Below are 22,738 nucleotides of genomic sequence, written 5' to 3'. Positions count from 1 at the left end.
GCGCGCAGTGGGGCCGCGCGGGCCGGGCAGCCGCGGGAGGGCACCGGCGGGGGAGCGGCGCTGCCGGGCGGGCCCGGGGGCGGCGCTGCGGGGCCCTCGACGCCCCCGGGGCCGCTGCGAGGCGGTGCGCCGCTTCCCCGCGTTTTCCCTCCAAAACCACGCCAGGCCCCGCGCGGCGAATCTGCGGGTCGGGCCCCGCGGCCCCGCCGGCCCTCCTGCGCCGCGGGGAAAATGTGGGCCGGGTACGGGCGGCGGCAACGTGGGCCCGGTGGGGCGGGAGGGAGCGGCCCGGCGCGGGGCGGCGGCGTGGGGGCGCCGGGAGTCGGTGGCGAATCTGCCGGCAGCGCCGCGGCCCGCTCTGTCGCTCACAGCAGCTTGAGCGTGTGGGGCGTCCTCGCCCCCCTCCCCTCCCCGCGGGGAGAGTGGGCAGGGTCTGCCCGCCGTGATGGTTCGAACTAGCCAATGGGACGCGGCGAGCAGCCCGCCGCGGCCAATGAGCGGGGGAGGAGGTGGTGCCAGCGGGGTAGGCTGCACCGCCCCCCGCTCGCATCCTCTCGGCGGTGCGAACGCGACCATTTTGCGGGGGGGATCGGCGAGCGGCGGCGACCGCGGCGGCGGCGGAGCGGTGACCGGGGGCGGGGGGGGGGCCGCGCGGCCCACGCAGAGGAGCGGGCGTCTCCCGCGGCGGGGCGCGGGCCGGCGGCGGCAGCGCCTGAGGGGGAAGAGGCGGCTCCGGAGGCGCGGCCTGAGGCGCTGGGCCCAGGGCTCCCGCTCGCTCCGGGGAGGGGAAGGCGACGCCGAGCCCGCACCAGGCGACCGTTTTTTTCTCCTTCCCCTCAGCGCTGGGCGACGTCCCCCGGGCCGGGCCCGAACCGCCGGGGAAAATGTCCAGGCCTGTCAGGTGAGTCCTTGGCGGAGCGCGGAGGCCCCGCTCCCGCCTCTCCTCCCACCCGCGGCGCCAGCGCTGCCTCCCTCCCTCCCTCCCTCCCTCCTCCCGGGCCCGGCCCCCGGCGGCGGGCTGGCGGTGTAGGCCCTCCCGCCCGCCCCGCAGCAGGCCTCGCCGCAGGCCGTGCCCGGGGAAGGGGCAGCCCCAGGCGGGCCGGGCCCGGCCGAGCCGCCGCGGGGCGGAGGGGCGGGGAGGATGGTGCGCGCTCGCTGGAGGGCAGGCGTGCGGCGGGGCTCCCGCAGGGCGAGGGGCGGCTGCGTGGCCGCGGGGAGGAGAGCGTGCGCGGGGGGCAGGGAGGCCGCGCGGATGCAGCATGGGCCGTTTTCTCCTGTATTCCCCCCCCCCCTTTTTTTTTTTCCTTGTAACTTTTTATATTTATTTCTTTATTTGCAACGCGCCTTGTTGCTGGCCTGGCGTAGTGCATCGCCCTGGGCTTGCTGGGGGAGCAGGGAGGCGGCAGCGCGTTTCGCTGCGCCCTTACGGAGGTGCAAAGAGGAGGCCTTGAGAGAGGCTGCGCGCAGCGTCCCGCATTTTGTAACGGGAAAAGTGAATCTTTGCGATCCACCGTGACCCACTTCGTGCAGAGCGGACGGGCGAGTGTTCGCCAGCAGGGCTCTGTCGCAGCCCCCCGCACCCCCTTCCAGGAGCGGGGGGGGGGGGGGGGGGGGCGCAGAGCAGACCACGCCGCGCGGGTTGGGGGAGGGGACACGCATGCAGTACGCCGTGACCAGCGAGGGTCTGGAGGAGAGGGGCTGTGCATACAAGTTAAACCACGTTTAGGGGAGGAGTTCGGAGGAGCCGCCCCTTCTGGTGGGAACAGCATTGAACACACGCCCTTTTCCTCTCGGCGGGCAGCTAGCTGCTCTCCCCGGGTCGGTTTCCTACTGGTGTTTCCCCCCCTTCCCCCCCGAGAGGGCTGATTTTAGGTCGTGGGGAGGAGGAAACCGTGGGCCGTTTAGCTAAACGGGCTGTATTCTCCCTAGCAGTAATGGAGGTAGGTCGTGGTGTTTGTGTCTTTAGTTAAACAGCATTGGACCTGGAGCGTGGAGTTGCAGGGGAATCTTAGCTACGCTGTTGAATCGTGATAACTTTGAAAATCTACGGCATAGAGAACTTGCCATGTATCTGAAAGTTTGCTGAGGGGGGAGGAGTGTATTCTTTTTTACTTTTCTCTGGAAAGTACTCGGAGAGTGAACTTGTAATTTAAATTGTCTTTATAGAAAAGGTAAGAGGTTTCATAAGGTAGTCTTCTAATGCTCTGAAATTTTTTTTGTTCTCAAGATACTTTAAGTAACTGGTTGTACTTTTACTCACAGTAAGCTTAATCTGGGGTGTGGATCCTAAGTATTTTGGATCTTTTGGAATAATAAATAAGAAACCAATTGTGGCTATAAAACTTGCCTATATACGTTCATATGTGATAGCCCTCATATTTAAGTAATACCTCTAATAAGCGAGAAATTAAAAAATAAATGGAAACTAGGACTACTTTGCTAAGTAGGGAGGTTTGGCACAGTGATTAGTGAAACAGATGTTTTTTCATAGCTTTTTTTTTTTTTGACCAATAGTGTATTCCTGCATGCAAAGGTAAGGGTAAATAATGCTCAAAGTTGCAGTCTTAGGGAATTGTCTCAGGTCTGAAAGGTGGATTAACAGGACTGGGTATACCCTGCTCTCAAGCATCAGGCTTTGGCCTTTTGCAAGGCAGGATGTTGGACTAGAGGGACTAGTGGTCTGATCTTGAATGACGGTGCCTGCGTTCTGAAATACAGCAGTGATGTGACTTTGCTACTCAGGGTGACACTTCAGTGTACGTTCTGCTGGTGATTCACTTGCCAGCACTGGAGTCTTTCTACAGGTAAGGAAAGTGTTGTATCTTTAAAAGTATAGTTTCTAAGGTTTCTGGTATTACGTAACTTTGTAAGCAACCATTTCTAAAAAATAATGAAAAAAAAAAATCTGTAAAATCCTGCAGTGTTGTGAAAGATCTGACTTGTCTTACCCTCAGTTGACAGGCACTGGTCTACAGGAAAAGTGCTGAAGTCCAGCAGGCCGTTAGCAGCAGAAAACCTTTTGGCACGTGTCAGGAACAGGTCTAGCAATCTGCTATCTAGCTGCATTTAATAGCCCTTTCAGGGGAGAAAAATTTAAATATTCAGTGGCTAGTACATTATATTGCTCTACTCGGGAGTAACTGGCAGAACTCTCCTAATAGATTTAAGTTCAAAACCTTTAAAATTGTATACGTTCTTTTCTGAATATCTTAGCTTATTGTTGGTAATATGGAAGTCTGATAAAAGGTTCCTCATCAGAGTAAGATTTAGTGTTGGGAAGGTTTTCCTCTATTCAGTGGTCTTTGAATGAATTTATCATGTCTGCTAGTTTCTAGTGAATATATATGCACCTAAAACAATGAACTTAATAAAATCCAACATATGTCCCCAGTTCCTACTCTGCTTGTCCGTAGAAGACTGAGTCTAGTTGCTGAAGTTGGTTTCTTAAAATTGTTAGGAAGTAGTAATAAAGTCCCGGTACTTACAGGCTTCATGTGCCTGGCACTCGGGGCCAAGTACTTTCTACACAATTAAACTTCTCCTGGCTGGTTAATGATGGTATCTGTGTTATTGTTAGAAAATGGCAAGAAGTAAAAAGTAAAGGAACCTACAGTTAATGAACCTCTGCATCTTGTGGCTGACTCTTCTGAAGTACTGCAAAGAGCATTTAGAGTTGGCAGTTACATTATGATGTCCCTGTCTATTCTTGAATGCAAATGAAATAAAGCATTTTGAGCCACTATTTTTATATACAGCATCAAACTAATGTGTTTCAAGTAAGAATTTTGACTTCAAATTTGATGGAGCTTGCTTCTGCTTTTCCTTGCTGGTCACTTTCACTTGCTGGTACTCCTCTCCTGCAGGCATTGCAAAATGAAAAGCTGTGGGCAAGTATGGGAATCACAGGGGGGGGTTGTTTGTTTACTTTGAGATTAAAGCCTGTTATGAATCTATCTATCTCAGTGCTTCAAGGCTTTATGTACTTAATTTTTCTTTATTAGTAACTTTTGAATCCCAGTCTTGCATTGGCACTACAGTGGAAGGGTGGTCCCTTGAAATTTTAGTTGCAGGAGAAAATACATCTATTAAATATAACTTGTCTTGTTGCCAGTGTTGTACCTGGACAATGTAAAGTATAAATATTGTGATTCTGGAAAACTTCTGTGGGGTAGCAGGAAAGCCACACTTCCCTGGGGATTGGCATTTAACTTGAGTAATAATGTGTGGTAGTGTCCAGAGATAAGCTATAGACACTTTCCAGATAAGTGAAAATATATAATCCTTGCTCTGAAAACTTTCAGTCTAAAGAGAAACAAAGAGCAAAGTGGAGGTACAATAAAAATCAAAATACCAGGAACAACACAGGTTGCAGAATTAATTTTTTGTGTGTATCTGTTTTGGGGTTTGTTTTTTTTTTTCCCCTGCTCTGCATCAGAATGTTCCTATACTGTATTTTTAAATCTTCTCAATTGTAGTTAGGTTCAAATGGAGGATGGGCACGAGACTGCTTAAACTGTTGCTGCATAAATCATTTAATTGTTTTATGGAGTTTCAAGTCATGTGTATCCCTAAAAATTCTGCAGATACCATGAGCAGTGCCTAGTCTTACAGACGTTTGGAGTTACACCAAGTCCAGACCCAAACAATGACCTCTGTAATTGGGAACCTCTAGTCGGTGAGTCTTGTCTGAGTACAGTTGTGCCAATTTTTGAATAGACTAACACCATAGTGACATTTTTTAGGTACATAACTGTCACTAGGCTTCGATGTTTCAACTTCTGATGCATAATTGTAAGTGAATGTCTGTTCATTTAAGGCCTAAATCTAGCACCGCTTATTTGTTTTGCACAACTTAGGAAATATTTCTTACAGGTATTTTCAATCTATCTTTTTTCCTATCGCTGTATAAAAAAGGCACCAAAGGGGTGCTTTTAATGGCAATATTTACTGATGATATGTTGACCTCAAAGTGGGACACCTTTACCAACTGGAATGAGAACCAGAAAGTGAAACTGACCGCTCTCTCTGTGCCAGACCTGCACCAAGCCTCTACAATGAAGAAAGGTCCAGAACTTTTTCCACAAATGCTTAGTTTGGTGGTTATATTGGTTAAATGCTCTAGTTAAAAAATGAATAAATAAATAAATACATCTCAGTAACCATTTAATCTGTCAGTCACTTCCCATATTGTATAAGAGGATAGGTTGTTACTTCTACTGGTAATTATTTGATCTAAACATTCCTCTTCAGTGCATGGTATCAGTTACCAGCTTTTTGAGGATTCCTTCTAGCATTGCTTTTCAGTAGTATATGTATTTTTTAAAAACTTAGACTTTATCTGTGGATTTTAATGCCTGTGGCAATATCCGGGGATCTAAGCATTCCCTTTTAACAAAAGAAAAGCTTTCTAACTGATTGTTAGTTTGTATTCTGACATGTTGACTTACAAAGACTGAGGGTTTAGGGACCTCACTAGCTGAAGATGGGGTATGACTATACAACCCTAATTCAGTTGTATAGACGTTTAGTGATCCTTTTAAATGTTAATATTGCTTTTCATAATTTCAGAATTTCAGTTTGGTAGGCATCAAGTATGGCTTGTAATAATTACTGTGCATTTCTGAGTTCTTACTAAATTACTTGAGTATTACTTTGCTAAGTAAGTACTTCTGACGTAACATGTTGGTAACTTACCAAATGAGTGACTCTTTAGTCCAGAAATATTGGACTGACAGCTGTTACTAAAAACTTAAGCTATTGGGATCTCTCTCTATACCTTTCCTCCCCCAATTCCTTCTCACGTGCACTTTAAACGTTAAGCTGAATTAGTAAGTTATCTTAAAATTTCAGTGCATATTTTAAACTGGATTGAACAATATGCATCCCAGATGTCTACTAGACTGTCTTTTTATGCTCAGTCTAACTGAATTTAACAAATAGTTTATTTTTGTTTCTGGTTGCTTGCCTTAACATCTTCTAGTTTTCGCTAGTGGCAAAGAGATACTCTTCGTTGACAAAACTAGCAGTATATTTTTTTTCTGGCTCTTAACTCCAGTGAACTTGTCTACTGTGTCTTTATCACTTTGGTATAATAAAAGATGCAGTCTCTTTGCAAACTAATAGTTATTAAGCATTGCTTAATAAAGTTAAGTTCTAAAGAAAAACGTAAGTTGATCTAAATGGGGTGAATGATGAGCATAGAGTGAAGAGAATGGCAGATGCAAGAGCAGTTTGTTGCTGCCCTTGTGAGCTTCTCTGGTTCTGTTGGGAACGCTTTCAGGTTTTTATCTTCAGTAATATCACTGTAGATATTCCTTCTTTCTTCTACCCTTCTCCTTGCCCTGCAAAATAACATAAAGGAAGCCAAACAGCCCTCTTTCTTGTTTTCTTCTGCCATAGCGTTTTTTTAAAATTTTTTATTTCATACAAATATCAATACTCCTGTCTCGCAGGATTTACTTTCTAGCTGAAAACGTAAGGTACAATGCTTAGAAAGAGGAAGGACATAAACAATGTTTTCCATTAATGTTTTATCTGACTGTGTTATGTTTTCAGCACCTGATTTAATATGGGTCTCTGACTGAAATAAGCAAGATGAAACTGTGTATGACCAACTTACTATGAGATGGCAATATTGCAATTTCCATCTTGCTTAGATTAGTGATGTCAGAAACCATTTTTTTTTTACAAAACTGCTAGAACAGAATATGTAGCAATTCTATTCCCCCCCTACCCTTTTTATGCTTTTAGAGGAATAAAACCTAATACCTGATACTTGCACCAAATCAGCCATCTTACTTAGTAACTTCACTGGTCTTCAGGTATTTACCAGAATAAAATCAGTGTTTTCACATGTGAGATGGGACAGGAGGCAATTTTCAGGAAGACTACCTGTTGGAACATGAATTTGAGTCCCTGGATGGTACATCATAACAAGCCTTGCCAATAGTTGTATTCCTAAATTGGTATTTTACCATATTCGGGCTGCGAGTGAGTGAGCAGTGCTCTGTAGCACGTTGCTGTTGTACTTTGCTCCACTCACGCGTACTCTGAAGTTTGGATGGGATTCAGCCTGTAGAAATCTAATGACTGGTCTTGTCTTCTTTTTGTTTGCTTGGGGTTTTTTTTGTTTTGGTGAGGGGCTGGGCGGGGGCTTCGGCGTTTTTTAAGAGGCTTGGTGTACGGTTGAAATAAAACAATTATGCTCCCTCATCTTTTGAAGGCTGCTGCTGTAAGCCGTGTATAGAGGTACTTGTACAGGAGGGTGACTTATAATTGGTTTCAAATGGATCAACAGCCAAAACACAACAATGACTTTTGGGGTATCGTTCAACTACACAGTCTTATCAGCAAGGCATGATGTTAATCACAAAGTACAGTTCAGTTATGGGAACTGAATGTGAAATTCAGCAGTGATGCTCTGCAGTGCAGGAGAGGGGAAGGGCATTGTGTTTCGTGTGCTGGATGGAGAAGGCTTGATGGCTTCTCTTTGCAGCCATCCTCAAGTTTATGATGCTGGGTATGTCACTTAATCTATCGCTTTCCTGACCTTTCTAGCTGTAGAGGTGAACTCACGTGATGATTACAGCAAAATGAAGTTCATCACTGGCTTTGGGTCAAAAGGGGTTGTAAAAAGTGTGTGTGGAGGGGTGTCTGAATCTCTGGTGCCTTTTTTAGCTGTGCCTCCTCCTCCCATTGCATGTCAGCTAGAAGAGGTGGATGTTTGGAGTCTGAGTTTGGCTGAGGCGTTACCAGCTAGAACTCAAATATAATTCAATTACGTAGCTGTCTTGGCTCCCTTGAGTAGTTGTATTACAGGGCAGTTATGTCTTGTCAGTAAAGTAGTTAGGACAGGTGCTGAGAAAATAGCCAACAATTACTTATATTTCGTTTTTTAGGTTTCGGTAAGTTAGAGAAACAGATCTAATTTTGTTGGCAAGTGAGGCATTGGTTTCAGTAATAGCTGCTTGCGTTGTTAACTAATTTTGTCTAGAATTGGCCATTGCATTTGCACTGTTAATGATACCTCCTTGCCTATGCTACTTCCAGTTTGGGTAGAGGGCAGAGAAGGTGCTGATGAGGTAAGGAAAGTATGGGTCCATGCTCATTCTCTGTCCAAAAACATAGGTTGGGTGAAATGCGTATCTTCTTTCATTGTTGTGCCTAGTGATACAGTTAAGCATTGTAACAGCTCTGTTACATCTTGTTAGAGCATCAAAGTAGCTAATTGAGAAAGCTCCTAGAAGCCCCTGGTGAAAACTTAAAATGCTTTAGAAACAGGAGTCACATGGGAAAACAAAAATCTCAAGGAGAAGGTATGAGAGCAAGCATGACTGTATTGAGCTGTGAGAAGCAGAAATTCAAAAAAGAGCAGTTAGAAAATGTTTATCTAATTCATCATAACATTTGTGTACTTTTTTATACCTGGAATCCTAGTCTTAAATATCATAGCTTTGAGACAGGGTGTTAGGGGGAGCTCTGGCTTAAAGTTCAGGCTGATGCATTTTTTTAAATGCATCTTTAATCTTGGGGTGCAGACATTGCTTTAAAATAGTGCTTTCACTAGTCTAGTGATACATAATGATAGATACATAGTTTTAATAATGAAAGAACCATGTAGCATAGGTTAAGGTGGCTCTTCCTCACTGCAGTCATGAGCCATAAGACAGTGCTACTTATCAAAAAACACCTTCAAATTCTGAGAATATAATCCAGTCTATTATAATAGCTCCTTAGGAAAAGGCTAGAATATACTGTGTGTTCATTTCTGACTTCAAAGGTATAGGTGGCTTATTCATGAGAGTTTTCTTGGGATGTTTTTGGGCTGCAAATCCTGCACTGGAAGCAAGGATATGGTACTTTCTTTTTACTTGAAGAAAGCTTTATATCTCTGAGATTATGAATTGCTGATTTTTTTTTCCCTGCTTCTTAACAGGAACAGGAAGGTGGTCGATTACTCCCAGTTTCAGGAATCAGATGATGCTGGTAAATGACTTTTTTTTTCTTAAAAATATAATATTCTTGGGCTAGAGCAGTTCATTTATTGCTTTGCATATTAATTGTTTTGCTTCTAGTCACATCTTTAACTTAAATTCTAATGAGTTTCTGCTCTTCACAGTCTCTGAACTGTTAATAAGTATTTGAAAATATAATGATTCTCGTATGTTTTGTATTAAACAAACAATGGTGATAGAAATCTTATTATTTAATGCTTGTATTGTTATAGTGCCTTGAGGCTGCTGGCAGCAACTGTCTTCTTCCTTGGTCTATGTTATGTTCTGTGGCAGAATCTCCCTGATGCTGCTTTTTTCTACAGTAAAATATGTTTTCAATTTATTTTAGCGGACTTTAGTTAATCCCATAATGTCAGGCATTTTTGTGAATTGCATCTAAAAAAAAAAAATCTTTGTATGGGCTGTGTGAATTAATGAAATATTTCTGGAAGCCATATGGAATATGTTTTGTGTTCTTAGAAAATAGACATACAGCTACTGTTTGCTAAGTGAGGTTGCACTGATAATTAATGGAAACAAATATGCATAGTTCTTAATTGCAGTCCTGTTACACAATACCTTATACAATATGAGTAATAGTTGTAAAAAGTTACACTGTAAGCTACTATCTAATGGCATATGTTTTCCTATCATAGGACAGTAAATAAAGCGTTTGCTGTTAAAAGCATGTAGAAATATGTATGAATGTTAATTTTTAATAGGTTTACATAACTGTTTCTAACTAGCTGTAACATTAAGATACAGTGTCCTCTTGTGAGGCTTTCTGTATGTTTCCTAATACTCCTGTGTCAGACTTGATTGTACGCGGCATTTTTATTGTGCTGTTGGCAGAAGAAAAGGTAAATCACTAGTTTAAGACAGGACTTTGCTTCTATAAAGTTTTGTTTGAAGCTTTGTGATTTTTCTTTTTTGAAGGGCTTCTTTTTGATGTGCATGAAATGGTCAGTTTAAGTTATAGCTGAGGAAGTCAGTTTGCTGGGAACTAGGAGTTTGATTCAAAACCGTTTTGTACTGTCCCGTCCAGATGAAGATTATGGAAGAGATTCAGGTCCCCCATCCAAGAAAATCCGTTCGTCTCCCCGGGAGGCTAAAAATAAGAGGCGATCTGGGAAGAATTCTCAGGAGGACAGGTAAAAGAAGCACTTCATCTGTTACGAACATGTCTCCAAACCTTGTCCTGTATGTGGGGAGCAGTATCTTCTAAGATGAATGATTGTAAGTGGAATTCAAGGTCTGCAGTGTAAGATACAGAGCTCTCAATCACAAAGCTTGCGTAACCAGCTTGGACACTGGGATGGTTCTTTCTTATTTGAGTAGACAGAAATCCTGTGTAAAGTACTTGTCACTAGTACTTCATCATTAAAATAGCTTTCCAGAGCTAGGCAGTTGGAATGGGAAGGAATATGATTCGAGTTACAAAAATTGGCAACTAGTGCAATTATCCAGGTAAGTTAGTGGCAAGATGCATTTAATTTTCCATGGTTTTTTGGTATGCTCAGAGCATTCCTGTGGTTAAAGATTAAATGGGACCGTACAGTGGCAGTTAGGAGTAAGGGCCATTTGTTAATTTTGTGGTTCTTTGTTTCTCATTTCCTGTTTTGTCTAATTCAGAAACAAAGTAATTTGTTTTGAGAACTGAGTGGCTTCAGCAGCATGAAAGGACTCAGTTCTAAGTGATGCCCTGCTGAATAGTGAAAGTCTGTCCTGTAGAGTGAAGGTAATTTCCTTTTTACAAGAACTGTGGGCAGCAAATGGTTGCCATAAGACCTGTTAAGTCAATTGACTGCTTTCATGACAGACATCAGCTTCAGGGATGAAGGTTCTGCCAGCTGGTTCTTACTTTATACGCCCAAGGTGTCTCTTCATTCTGTTGCACTGTTTGCTGGAATATAGGTGACGTACCAGCAGGTACGCTTAAGAGGCTTCCCCATCATTCTCCTGTTCTATAATGTGAAAGCTGAATGTAGGCGTGGGAATATTTGCATGGTCCACCTGCTATTGTGAGCTGACTATTTTCACCCTGGCAAATGCCTGTAATACCTGAAATCAGAGATTTAATGGGTATGACATGTAAAGAAATTGGGCTAGGCAGCTCCCGAAGCAACTGAATAGTTGACCTTGATGTCCTGTTAGCTTTGGGGATTTTTTTAAGTATGTAAGAACACTTTCATGTGTATCACAAACATTGCAGAGGGCTTGCATGTAAAACAAACTCATGTATTTAAGTGATTGTAATCCACAGTTGTCTGTATAAGACTGAAAACAGACAGGCCTGAGGGGCTGTAATGTGCCAAGTTATCTAAACTGTTAGAGTTCTTGAAATGTTGTGTGTCAGCTCCAACTGCCAAATTGGAAAGTAGCAAAGATTTGATCTATTGTATTTCTTGACCTTGGCAAACTCTGCAGTTCAGCCATTCCTGAAGCATGTGTTGTACATCAGTGGCCCTAAGTATTCACCGTTCCTGTTTGGAACACTTGTTTATTCTCTGATTGGAGTGCTTGTTCTTACATGCTGGAAGGAAAACCCTCTCCGGACAGTGGTAATGACTAACGATGGGGGTTTGGATAAGAACAGAACATTAGCACCTCCTCGATAGGGGTACCCTCTGATGGGGATTGAAACCACTAGAAGGGAGCGGGGAAATTCCATCAGAGATCAGATCGTTTGGGAGCTTGTAGGCCAAATATGTGGTAGTTAACTTCTGTACAGCAGTGTACACAGAATGAAGGATTCCAAAGAAAAAAATTACATAAAGACAAGTGATGACTATAAATCTGTTCAGGATAAAACTTTATTCCATTTATAGACTCAGCCATGCATTAGCATATAAAACTTCAAAATTCTAACTGTAAAATAGAAGACATCTGGATTATTGGTAGGTTTCAGAGTGAAGTGCGTGATTTATCTCAACCTTATTATTTCCGGGCTGGTTCGCTTGACTCTGTGTAAGTTTGTATGTGATTCAGAGTTTGAACATTACCTTTCCGGCCATGATAACTACATATACAGCTGTATATGTAATCTTAAAGTATAACATCGTAATGTCCAGGAAAAGTGTATATTCCCAGCCTAGATACCAGTTTACTCTCTGAAAATTGATATTTACCGTACAGCAGTGACTGAAATTGGAGTTAAAACAGCAGTCAAACCTGTCTTTCTCTCACTTTCAGCGAGGATTCAGAAGAAAAAGATGTGAAGACTAAGAAAGACGATTCACACTCGGCAGGTAACTAACTACATTGTACTGGTAGCATATCTTCAAAATAAAGACCAGTTTGTAAGAGTTACGGGGGTAGGATTTCACTTAGGAAAGAAATTGTTCCGACTAGAGGAGCATGCACTTTTCTAATACACCTATCTTAAGCTGGATGCTGCCTCTACTGCTGTTAGTTCTGGTCCTGGTTTGGGATAACAGGTATTTTTTTTGTGTAATATCATGCTGCTATAAAGTTTGTCTTCACAGGTAGATAGATGTGTTAAGCTCTTCCCTGTAGTTCTCGTCTGTATTTCAGAATGATACAAGAAACTTCATACCTTTTCCTTCCAGATGAAGATTTTGGCAGTGAAGATGATGACTTAGGAGCAGATGACGGCAAAGCTGACAGTGACTATGAGAGCTCTCAAAAAAGCAAAAAAGGAAAAAAGGCTAAACCAGAAAAAAATAAGAGAGCAGCCTCCAAATCCAGGAAAAGGCCTGCAGGTAAGAAGAAAAGGGTTGCTAGTCTTTGCAGTGAAAGATACTGCACAGGATGATTGTTGGGTGACTGCAGAAACGTGCTTATTAGGTTGAATGTGACTGTGTTCTCCTCGCATCTCAGTTAGTCAGCGAGTGTCCTGATTAACCTTCTCGTGAATGACTTGACCTTTGTCTTGTCCACATGCTACCTCAAGATAGTTCAGTGGTCTGTGTTCTGTATCTTCCTTATAACTTGGTGACTTTTGCTGCAGAGGACAGTGAGGACGAGAAAGAAGATCACAAAAATGTGCGTCAGCAACGACAGGCAGCATCCAAAGCAGCTTCTAAACAACGAGAGATGCTTATGGATGATGTGGGTAGTGAGGAGGAAGAACAAGAGGATGATGAGGCACAGTTCCAGGAGAGTGAGTAAATGGGATTGTAAAAAGTTAAAATCAGTATGAGATGGGTATAACACCAGACATGAGTTTATGGCTCTGGCCCAACAGCAAAAGGAACACAGTTTGCTTTTTGACTGTGACAGTGAAGATGTAAGTTGTCCTCAGCAACTTATTTGATACTGCATATTTGTCCAACAGGCCAAGCTTACATTTTTCGCATCTGGAATTTTGTTCCAAGTCTGCAGCAAAGATACATGTCTTCACAATAATCGTTTAGGGCTGCTTATAAAGTTCTTAATGCTTTTTGCTGCTTCTTGCTATCCCATTGGTTTTGAGGCATTGATGCTACTTTCAGGTGATGTAGAAGTATTTTATCCTTGATGGATCCAAGTGGGACGGTTTGCTTAATAAGAAGAGATGGGTTCAGCTGGTAGTGAACCACAGTAGGTTCCTGAAATACTGAGTGCAAACGTGATTTCAGAATGGAGTAAGAGTACCATTGAAAAGATCACTTAACTTCTCTCTGTCAAGAGATTCTCTTTATTTTGGGGTTACTTAGTAAGGAGATGGAGCATATTTTGAGGACCTCGGAACACTTGCCTGTTTGATCATACTAGCGCTTTATCCCTACAGTGTAAAATCTTCGGCTATGTCAAATTTCTTTAGCATAGCAGATAGGTGGAAGCTCATCAGGTCGCATAGTCCTAGCTTCCTGTCTCCGTAGTTTAACTGGCACATCTCTCAACTGTATCTTCTGCTCCCTTTCCTTTTTTCCAAAAACTTAAATTTCTTTGTGCTTTCAGCAGATTCAGGAAGCGATGAAGACTTCCTCATGGAAGATGATGATGATAGTGACTATGGCAGTTCAAAAAAGAAAAATAAAAAGGTCTCCAAGAAATCCAAGCCAGAGAGGAAAGAAAAGAAAATGCCGAAGCCCAGGCTAAAGGCTACAGGTGAGTCTATGCAAAGGAAGTTATGCAGTTTTGCTTTGGAGGCTAGTAGTTTTCTTCTTCTAGTATAGAGGACTCAGTGGAAATCTTGGGGTCGGCAGGTGTTCACGTATAATGTTGAAGGGCTAATTCATGTAACTTGCCATCATTTAAAGCAGCACTATGAAATAATAAGGTGACTTTAATTCTTAATTAAATAATTAAGAGATGGAGTTAGTATCTGTGTCTTGGCAAAAACTGCATGGATTGCAAAACCTTCCCTATTGAGCTGCTGCAGTCTGACTTTCAATGTATCATAGCCAAATAATACAATTTGTGGCTTTGTTTGGGACTCATGGACTTTGTGATGTTTTCAGGGTGGAGGAAGGTGGAGAAATCTGAACCAAAGGAAAATTTGATGCATTTCTGCAGGAAGTCTAAAATCATAATAGCAACGTATGTACTGGTTTGGCAAGAGGCTAGCTATGTTAGTTTATGATGTCATATCCAGTAATTAGCCAGGACTTGCAATGAAATAGTTTTTAAATCTTGGTAGCTAACTTTTCAGTTCACCTTTGCTAATAGGGGGTGCAAAAAGCACCATGTGTGTGGTATGGTCAAATCAAAATGAAACCTGCTGCTGAAGGGTCTTGTAAGTCCTGTTTGTATAAAGCCATATGACTCTGTTGTTGTTGTTGCTGATCATAACTTTTATAAGCTTTTTCTTGTTTCAGTGACCCCCAGTCCAGTGAAAGGCAAAGGGAAGGCAGGCCGCCCCACAGCTTCCAAGGCAACAAAAGAAAAGACCCCATCCCCCAAAGAAGAGGATGAAGAGCCTGAAAGTCCCCCAGAAAAGAAAAAATCAGCCAGCCCTGCACCAGAGAAGTCAGGGGATGAGGGATCTGAAGATGAAGCACCCTCTGGTGAAGATTAAATGGCAGTTGAGGAAATCTTTGTTTAAAAAAAAAAAAGAAAAAAAAGAAAAAGGAAAAGAAAACATACTTAGGGGTAGAACACGGTTTTGGCTGTGGCTTGACTCATGGGCTTTGAATGCTGTCTTTACTTTCAGCTGTTTAATACAGTGTATCCTTTTTTAAATAAGAGGAAACCCTTATACAGTAATATTTTGAAGTCAATGTTCTCTGTTGGCCATTCCGTTCTCCCTCCCCCACCAAATCTGAAAGCCATTTGAGACAAATTAACAGACCATTTAAATATATATTTTTTTCAAGGGATACTGCAGTTGTGAAGCAATAAGGTTTGAGACTGATACATGGAAACCATACTTAGAAATCGTTAAGTAGAATAGATTTCCCAGTGCTGGTAAGAGTTCTTTAAAACTATTATTCTGTATTTGACTATGTGGAAAAAATGAACCTATGCTTTAACAGACTTTTGTTGATACGAGTTCACTCTCAAAAAATGTGGTTGATATGAATTCCAATTGAGGAAGAGGAAACATGGGGAGGAAACCTGTGTTTCTTGGATTCAGGCACGTTTTTCATGGAAAGCAATCAAGAGACTTGTAGATGGTCCACTGTCTTTTATTTAGAAAAGACCCTCCAATTAGGTTGCGAGATCTTTTGTCTTTGCTGGATAGAATACTATTCTGCTTTAGGTAAATTGCAGTGCATTCTATACAAATTCAGATATACAACCTACAAGCTTCTCACATCCATAAACTCTATTTTATTTCTTCCAAGGTTGTCTATAGATGGGCAGAATAGGGAAGAGAAATTGAAAACAATTTTTAAACCTCTGGTTTCCATTTGGTGTTGTGGAAAATGTCTTTAAAGTTTTTTCCAAGGAAAAAAATTAATGGGTAGTATAAAATTAAATTCTTTAGCTTTTGGGGCGAGGGATGTCCTTTTATAAATGTGAAGCAAAGGATTCCTGTAATGCTCTGGTCAGTCTCGGATCCCATGAGTCACGCTTAAGTGTTTCTCTTCTCTCCCTCCATCTGTCCTCAGAAAGGCAATGTAGTCATACCTCTCAGCCTCTCCAGCTACAGTGTTGGACAGCAGACTTCCATCGATAGTGAACATCACCCCGATACCACTTCCATTTCTTCATCCTTCCATCCTACAGTGTGGGAGGCTTTGCTCCCACATCGACATGTCTGCTTCTAACTGTTGGTCATCATTTGCTCCCTCAGCCTAAGCAATGCTGAATAGGGAACAGTATTAAAGGATGAAGCTGGGAGGAAGTGGAGTTTGGAAGCAGTGTAGCAGGGCTATCGTTTTATAATAAAAGCAGGATGTCCCTATAAATGCAAGACACTTGAGATGTGTGTGGTGGCATTTTAATGTGTTTTTATCAAAGCAGCCATATCCTTTTTTAAACTTTAATTAAAAATACACGAGCCTTGGTTTTCAAACCCTAATACAGAGGTTGCTGCCATGTTTGTTGGTGGAAATACTGAAAACTGGACCTGCCATTTTTCTTTTGTTTTTTTTCTTAAACCCTTTGTGCTTTCTGTATGTTGCTCACAATTATCTTATAGCTGACAAGCTTTGCATCTTCTTTTGTCACAGAACTACACGTTTTGTAACCAGCCTCTTGAAGGTAACATAAGGCAGCTAATTAGTTGGATTTCTGGTGCACATGCTACCAGATTTTTAATCCTGTTTGGATTTTAGAGAGCTTTTAGATGTGATACACTAATATGACCAGGAAGGACACTTGGCTGAGTGGCATAGGGAGCCTGAAGATGCTGAGTACAGTGTGGAGCCTAAAATGTGGAACGGAATATTAATATAACAGCCGAGTGATTGTCTTGTGTGATTCATAGCCATGGATTTTATTGAGGCTGGTAAATTACTTTACCTTGGCTTATAAAAATTTAAGTTCTCTAACATTCTTTACTATAATGAAACTACTGTTGCCGTTACAATAAAGATGATCGGTGTTTCCATTGTAAATCTTTTTTTTTTTTTAAAAAAGTGGTTTAATTTTGCAGAACAGCTTAAGGCTGGAGTGAAGTATCAGTCTTGAAAAAGAAGCGAATGTAATCCCCTCTCCTCTCCCACATCTTCCCACCTTCCAGATCTCTGGGAGAGCAGAGTCTCTTGCATTCCCTCCACTCCTAGTCCAGTGCTTCTTGGGTAATATGGGAAAATAAATGGCCAAGTTTTAAAATACATTTGGATTAAATTTGGGGGTAGCATACACTTTTGCGAATGTCTGGTCCACGTAGTTGTTCCCTTTCAGTCCAGACTGTGTTTCAAGCTATTCTTGTCTTGGGTTCTTAGGGTTTTTTTGTATTAAAATGTACAAGGATTACTTAAATGTAGAATACCTCTAGCTGATGTGGTCAAACAGCTGTTTCTTTACCTACTAGACCAGATTTTTTTCTGAGGAGTGTATTTTGTAAGTTCTACTTGGGGGGGGGGGAGAAACACCTTAAAATATATTTTAACACAGTTAACTAAAGTTAAAGCTGTGAAAAATGTTTCCATTGTTCTCAGTTCAGGTTTTGGACTGGATTATTTTATGCCTGGCAATTTTGGCCCTTTATCTTAACGAAACTGTTCTGCTTTCTTGTATGTTCATCTCAATGGCTGTTAAGGCTGCATGATGCTTATCTTTGAGTTTGTCACAACCCAAACACTATGTAAATCCTGTACTACTACTACTGGGATTTTGTCTTACTGTTTTGCTGATTTGTGCAAACACTAAGCCCTAACGGTCTTTTGGTTACTCTGTTAGAAATGCGGCAGTTTACATTTTTACGGATGGAAGAAAATTGCGAAGGTTAATACATACTTTTTTTTTAGTACATAACATTTTTCAGCAGTGGCAGACTTAACATTTTTAAATGTCCTTTTTTACTTAATTTGTATTAAGCATTCTGATTTCTTGAAGGAAAGCTGTAAAAATGCCTTTCTGTGGGAGCATGAATAGTTCTTCACGGAGCAGAAAGTTTCATTCACAGAAGGCGGCTTTGAAAAGATTGTCTTCTGTTACACAGCTGTAGTTTTGGAGCCTTTGCAGAGAGGTAAATGGATTTATTCCAAAGTTCAGTTAATCTAGTGCCCTGCCCTGGTCTAACTCTTAAAATCGTAGTTCATAACTAACTTCCATTATATATCATAGAAAGGTTTGGGTTGGGAGGGACCTTAAAGATCATCCTTTCGTACATTCTGTTTCTGAATCCACACCACCATGTTCAATTTCGCAGTTAATGCCAATAGTACTGCCTTTAACTGGCCACAAGGCTTGATCAGTAAAAATTTGCTATTTCAGTTGGGATATCATACTAAAGATTATTTGCTTCATTTTCTGTTTGATCAGCATGAGAATGCCAAACATGTCAAGCTAAATGGGTTTCAGAACGGATTGTGGGTGAGAGCAAGACGTATAAATGGGGCAGCCAAGAAGCTTTTAATTTTGTTGTTTTAACTTTATCAAAGCAGAAGAGAAGCAGCACACCTTGGGTGACTTCTGCTAGGGAACCCCACCGATGCCAGGTAACGGTTCTGAGCGTGCTCAGCTCCTGTGCCACCACACGGCTGTATCCCCAGGTGATGGACTGCCAGGGCAGTGGCGGAAGATGTGCTTGAATTCCTTTTTTCTTTTTTCTTTTTTTTTTTTCTTCCCCTCCACTGGTGATGGTCACAAAGGTACAATAGACACTGAGGCACCCAGGTTAAGGAGGGAGGGAAGTAAACTGTAACATGCTGGAAGCTTTTGAGCTGTAGAAACTGGTGCTTTGCTTTATGTAATTTGTTTGTGAAGTGTTTATTTTTATAACAGATCATATTGTTGAACACATGGTTCTTAAACTACAAACTGATCCATGAGTTTAATATTTGAGAGGTGGACGTTCATCTGTTGGGGGAGGCAGGATATGAAGATGTAAGCAGATGGATATTAAAGGGACACTGTCACAAAATAGTTGCTGTCATATAGGATATGTTAGTTTGGGGGACTCACATCTGTATGTGGAAATTATATGTTCTATATGTGTATGATCAAATAGAAAATTTTCCCTGAACTTTGACTATTTTCCTACACTTTTGGGAGGTTTAAATACAAGTTCTGCTAATGAAACTAGGAAGCAAAACTAACTATTAGTTCTTGCTGTCCAAGATGACTTTTTTCGAAGTAGTATGGGGAATAGCAGAGCTCTGAAAGATGACAGTGTCCTTTCGAGACCTCCCCAAATCACGTGTATCCTCGTTTTAGACTTCCCACTTCGGTAGATGACTGGCATTTGAATGTCTTTTCATTGAACTCTTTATATGAAAAACAAAACACAAATATTTCTAAGTCTAGTCGAGTTCTCGCCATGTGCTGACTGTATCGACCACTATTGGAGGTGACTCTCTAGACTGCCTGCCCCCTTCAGCCGCGGTGAATCGAGCGGGTCCATCGGTCTGAGCATGCTCAGTGTGACTGCAAAACACCATTGTGCATATGCTTTGTATATTGGGGCAAGGGTTTTTTATATATATATTTTGGGAGGGGTAGTGGGTGGGATGGAGAAATACTCAATCAGCTTAAGCCAGAATGATGTGTGTAAAAGCCCCTGAAGTATTTTGTGTGTGAGTGCGCGGGTGTGAGTGCGCGCATGGGAGTGTCTGACATCTTATTCCCTTTGTGTTCTGAAGATTTGTGAGTTTTATTTTTTTTTTTCCCCTGCAGAAGCAATTGTTACAAAAAATTGTAAATAAGAGCTACATAATTTTTGTTTAACCATGAACATCATGTCACAGCAAACCCTGAATAATCACTTTGAAGGTAGAGGAGGAGACTCCAGGTAGGGCCTTGGGCCTTTGGCTCTCAGCAAGGCATCATTATATGGTATGCAACAAATATTTGTCTTGAGTATTTGCAATCCCCTGTTGAGCTTTTCTAAAAATGGGGCTCTTTGCAGTTCCCTTCCCCATCCCTTTTAATTTTTTTTAATCTCAAGAGCAGACAGAGAAAGGGGCGGCTGCAAACAGCGTTCCAGTGCTGCTGGCCCATGGTTGGGGTGTGTGCGCAGACACGGCTGTCATCAGTGGGCCTGATAGGGTTGGCGACTCTTGCAATACCTTGACAATACTGAGATCTACCGCATGGTACTAGGAGTTAAGTCTGAATGTAACATTAATGCTTTATTTAAAATAAAAACAACACTTTTTTTTTTAAGGGGTTGAAGTGAACATGACTGTTGACCATGTTCGTGAATTTATAGATGCAACATTCATTGGTAGAATTGTGTGATGGTCTTTTGTGCTACTTAATTTTACATATTCCAGTCTCTGTATGTACCTGCAAAGAAAGAAAGAAAAAAAATAACAAAACCCTGCTTTGCTTTTATTGAAGGGTTCCCAGGACTGCATACCTGCTCCTGAGCTCTGTTTTAAGTATGTGTATCCTTCGCTTGTATTTTGTATTAAAAAAAACCACAAGGAAAAAGAACCCTTTATTGTTCAGCATGTTGGAATTGTGTCCCCTCTTTTATTTTCCTCCTTTTTGGAATATATTAAGCAACTCATTCTTCTGTATCTTTTATTTTCTTTTGTAAACTTTTTGGTTTTGTTTAAAAATGGCTTTATAAAAGGGCTTTTATAACCCATAAACATGACTTGTGTAATTTTTCTGCTCTTCAAAGGTATTATTCTTTTGTTTTGTGCATGTTAGTGAGATGTAAAAACGTGTTCATCTTTCACGATGTCTGACAGTTTTGGGATTAATTCCTTTGCAGAGCTGGTGCTTCCTCTGAGGAGTGCAAGTCAGGTTTTGGCCAGAACAGTTTGGCAAGTATGTCCTTCCCATTACTACCTGTGAGTTGAGGGGAAGATTTAAAGAATTCAGTCATGCTGGCAGTAAAGAATGCAGTCCTTGGTTTCACAGGCTGTTCCACGAGAGAATTGTGAGTTGAGGTTGTCGGGTTCAAAACCAGTTGCGAAAATGGATGATAAGGAGAGACAAAGCCTTTTACGTGCCGCACTCGCTGCCGTCGGCTTTCCCTCAGCGATCTGTAGCCTTTCTCTTTGCCATATATGCCTCGGTGCTGACAATACATACACAGTCTGTTCTTTGTGGGTATCTCATGAAAGAGGACAGCCGCCTTCGTCAGGAACGTGTGCTAAATCCTCGTTTGCTGGTTGTCGTTTTGAAGGCGGATGAATTGAGCCGGGTTTAGGTTGCGTTCTCGGCGTGTTGTCCCATGCGCCGGAGGCTACGGTGCATAGTGAGTGTGTGTTTAAGAAACCCATTAGAGCAGATTCCATCTAACCCCCTGGGACTCTCGGTTCCCGTGTACAACACCAAGCTCAGCAGCAGCTTTGGAAGCATTTGCTCGGTTTTTCGGTCCTCCCCGTCGCCCCCGGCTGACTCCGCGCTGCGCCAGCAGGGGGCGCGCCGCCCGCGGGGCGCTGCCGTCCCGCCCCGGGCTGCCTTCTGCGGGGCGGGAGGACCGCGCCGTAAGGGCTGCGCCGGGCTCCTCTCGGCTAACAGCCTGCTGCCGTTACCGGCACGGTAAATCTCAGATCTCGTAGTTACGTTCGTGTTCTGCTCGTCTGTCTTAAAAGCTGAAGTTACGGTTCTTCAGTGTGAACGCCTGCAAGCGTTGGTATCTAACGGGGCTCAGGACGAAGCTGCTTCTGGGACCCTAAGAGACCTGGTTTTCCTAAGGGTTCGGTACAGGAACACAGTGATGCTCGTGACCTTATTGAGCAAGGAATTTTGCTATGTCCCAGTTCAGCAGCACACTCAACAGTGGTCTCTGAGACATTTGGTGCTCGATGCAGCTGGACAGGAGATGAGGTTGCCGTTGCCCCCAGTTGCAGCATAGGATGGTTAATGTATTTCTTTTCAGAGGTTGTCTTGGGTATTTTGTGAAATGCCATCTCTGTTGCCCAGTGCAAAATCCCGTATGCTTATTGACGGCCGAAGCTGGTGCATGGCTGCAGATTCTGCTTCCCTCCCCTGTTCTGTTTATTTTATTCCATAGCGTGGTAAACTGAGATTATTGTGACATAGGTGTGTTTGGTGTTGGCAGTGATGCTCCAGGCTTCTGGAACAGAGTGGTGTTGAATAATGCAGCTTATGGCATTCCTCCCTTTTCTTTTTAAACATACCAGGCAATTAACCTTGACAGGTATTTCTACCTCACCACTATGGTATCTGCAGTTACATGCTGCAGTCTTGACATGGATTCTTTATCTGGACCAGCTGTAGAATTACCTTCAGGTACTGCTAAACTATTATTTCAGTTTTAGGATTAATTAGCAGTTAGCAGGTGGGGCACTTCTTTTGCCCCCACAAATAAACACTATTTACTCTAAGAAATGCTGCAAGACTAGGATCTGTGAACTCTTTTTCAAGAGCTGCTACTCATCCCCACTGCCACTACTCTTCGACCATCCTATTAGTATACACAGCCTTTGGCTGCTTTTCTCCTCAGTATTGATCTTTTGAACCCAGTTGCTCAGTCCTGTAGGCAGATGATCTGCCAACATAAAAGTTCCCACTGGCTTGGTAGTAGTATTTACAGGGAGTTAATACCAGAAACAAATTATTTGTTTTCCCATTTAATGGATGTGCGTCTGAGAAGTGGACACGCATAGGGTTTTGTTACTACAGTGAGCGCTGCCAAACCGAGGGGATAAGATTTCCTTGGCAAAGAATACTAGCTGTCAAGTTTTAATCTAACAGAATTTTGCCTCGGGAATATCCTGTTTGTGTTTCCTTTGGTAGTATTTGGTTATGGGATGAAAACAAAG

General features: G+C 42.5%; 1 protein-coding gene across 3 annotated transcripts; it reads left to right on the top strand.

Annotated features, from left to right (window-relative positions):
* Window positions 1–771: 771 nt before the first annotated feature.
* Window positions 772–19,462, top strand: NUCKS1 (nuclear casein kinase and cyclin dependent kinase substrate 1). 3 transcript variants are annotated; one of them, XM_059831207.1, is made up of 8 exons: window positions 772–901; window positions 8,936–8,985; window positions 10,039–10,144; window positions 12,186–12,241; window positions 12,563–12,715; window positions 12,964–13,116; window positions 13,899–14,045; window positions 14,756–19,462. In XM_059831207.1, the coding sequence occupies exons 1-8, from the start codon at window positions 885–887 to the stop codon at window positions 14,953–14,955; spliced, it is 882 nt and encodes a 293-aa protein (XP_059687190.1). In that variant the 5' UTR covers window positions 772–884; the 3' UTR covers window positions 14,956–19,462. The 3 variants fall into 3 exon arrangements, with proteins under 3 accessions (XP_059687190.1, XP_059687189.1, XP_059687191.1); XM_059831206.1 differs by having other exon boundaries at window positions 13,896–14,045; XM_059831208.1 differs by lacking the exon at window positions 12,563–12,715 and having other exon boundaries at window positions 13,896–14,045.
* Window positions 19,463–22,738: the final 3,276 nt, after the last annotated feature.

This window comes from Gavia stellata, chromosome 30 (genome assembly GCF_030936135.1).
Source record: "Gavia stellata isolate bGavSte3 chromosome 30, bGavSte3.hap2, whole genome shotgun sequence".
Taxonomy (NCBI): domain Eukaryota; kingdom Metazoa; phylum Chordata; class Aves; order Gaviiformes; family Gaviidae; genus Gavia; species Gavia stellata.
The sequence above is the reverse complement of the archived record's forward strand: the minus strand, read 5'-3'. Positions and strand labels throughout refer to the sequence as shown.

Bases quoted from the DNA above. Each gene is read 5' to 3' on its own strand.
- NUCKS1 (XM_059831206.1), top strand. The intron at 12,716-12,963 runs GTAAGAAGAAAA...CTTTTGCTGCAG, and splicing joins ATCCAGGAAAAGGCCTGCAG to AGGACAGTGAGGACGAGAAA. The intron at 14,046-14,755 runs GTGAGTCTATGC...TTCTTGTTTCAG, and splicing joins GCCCAGGCTAAAGGCTACAG to TGACCCCCAGTCCAGTGAAA.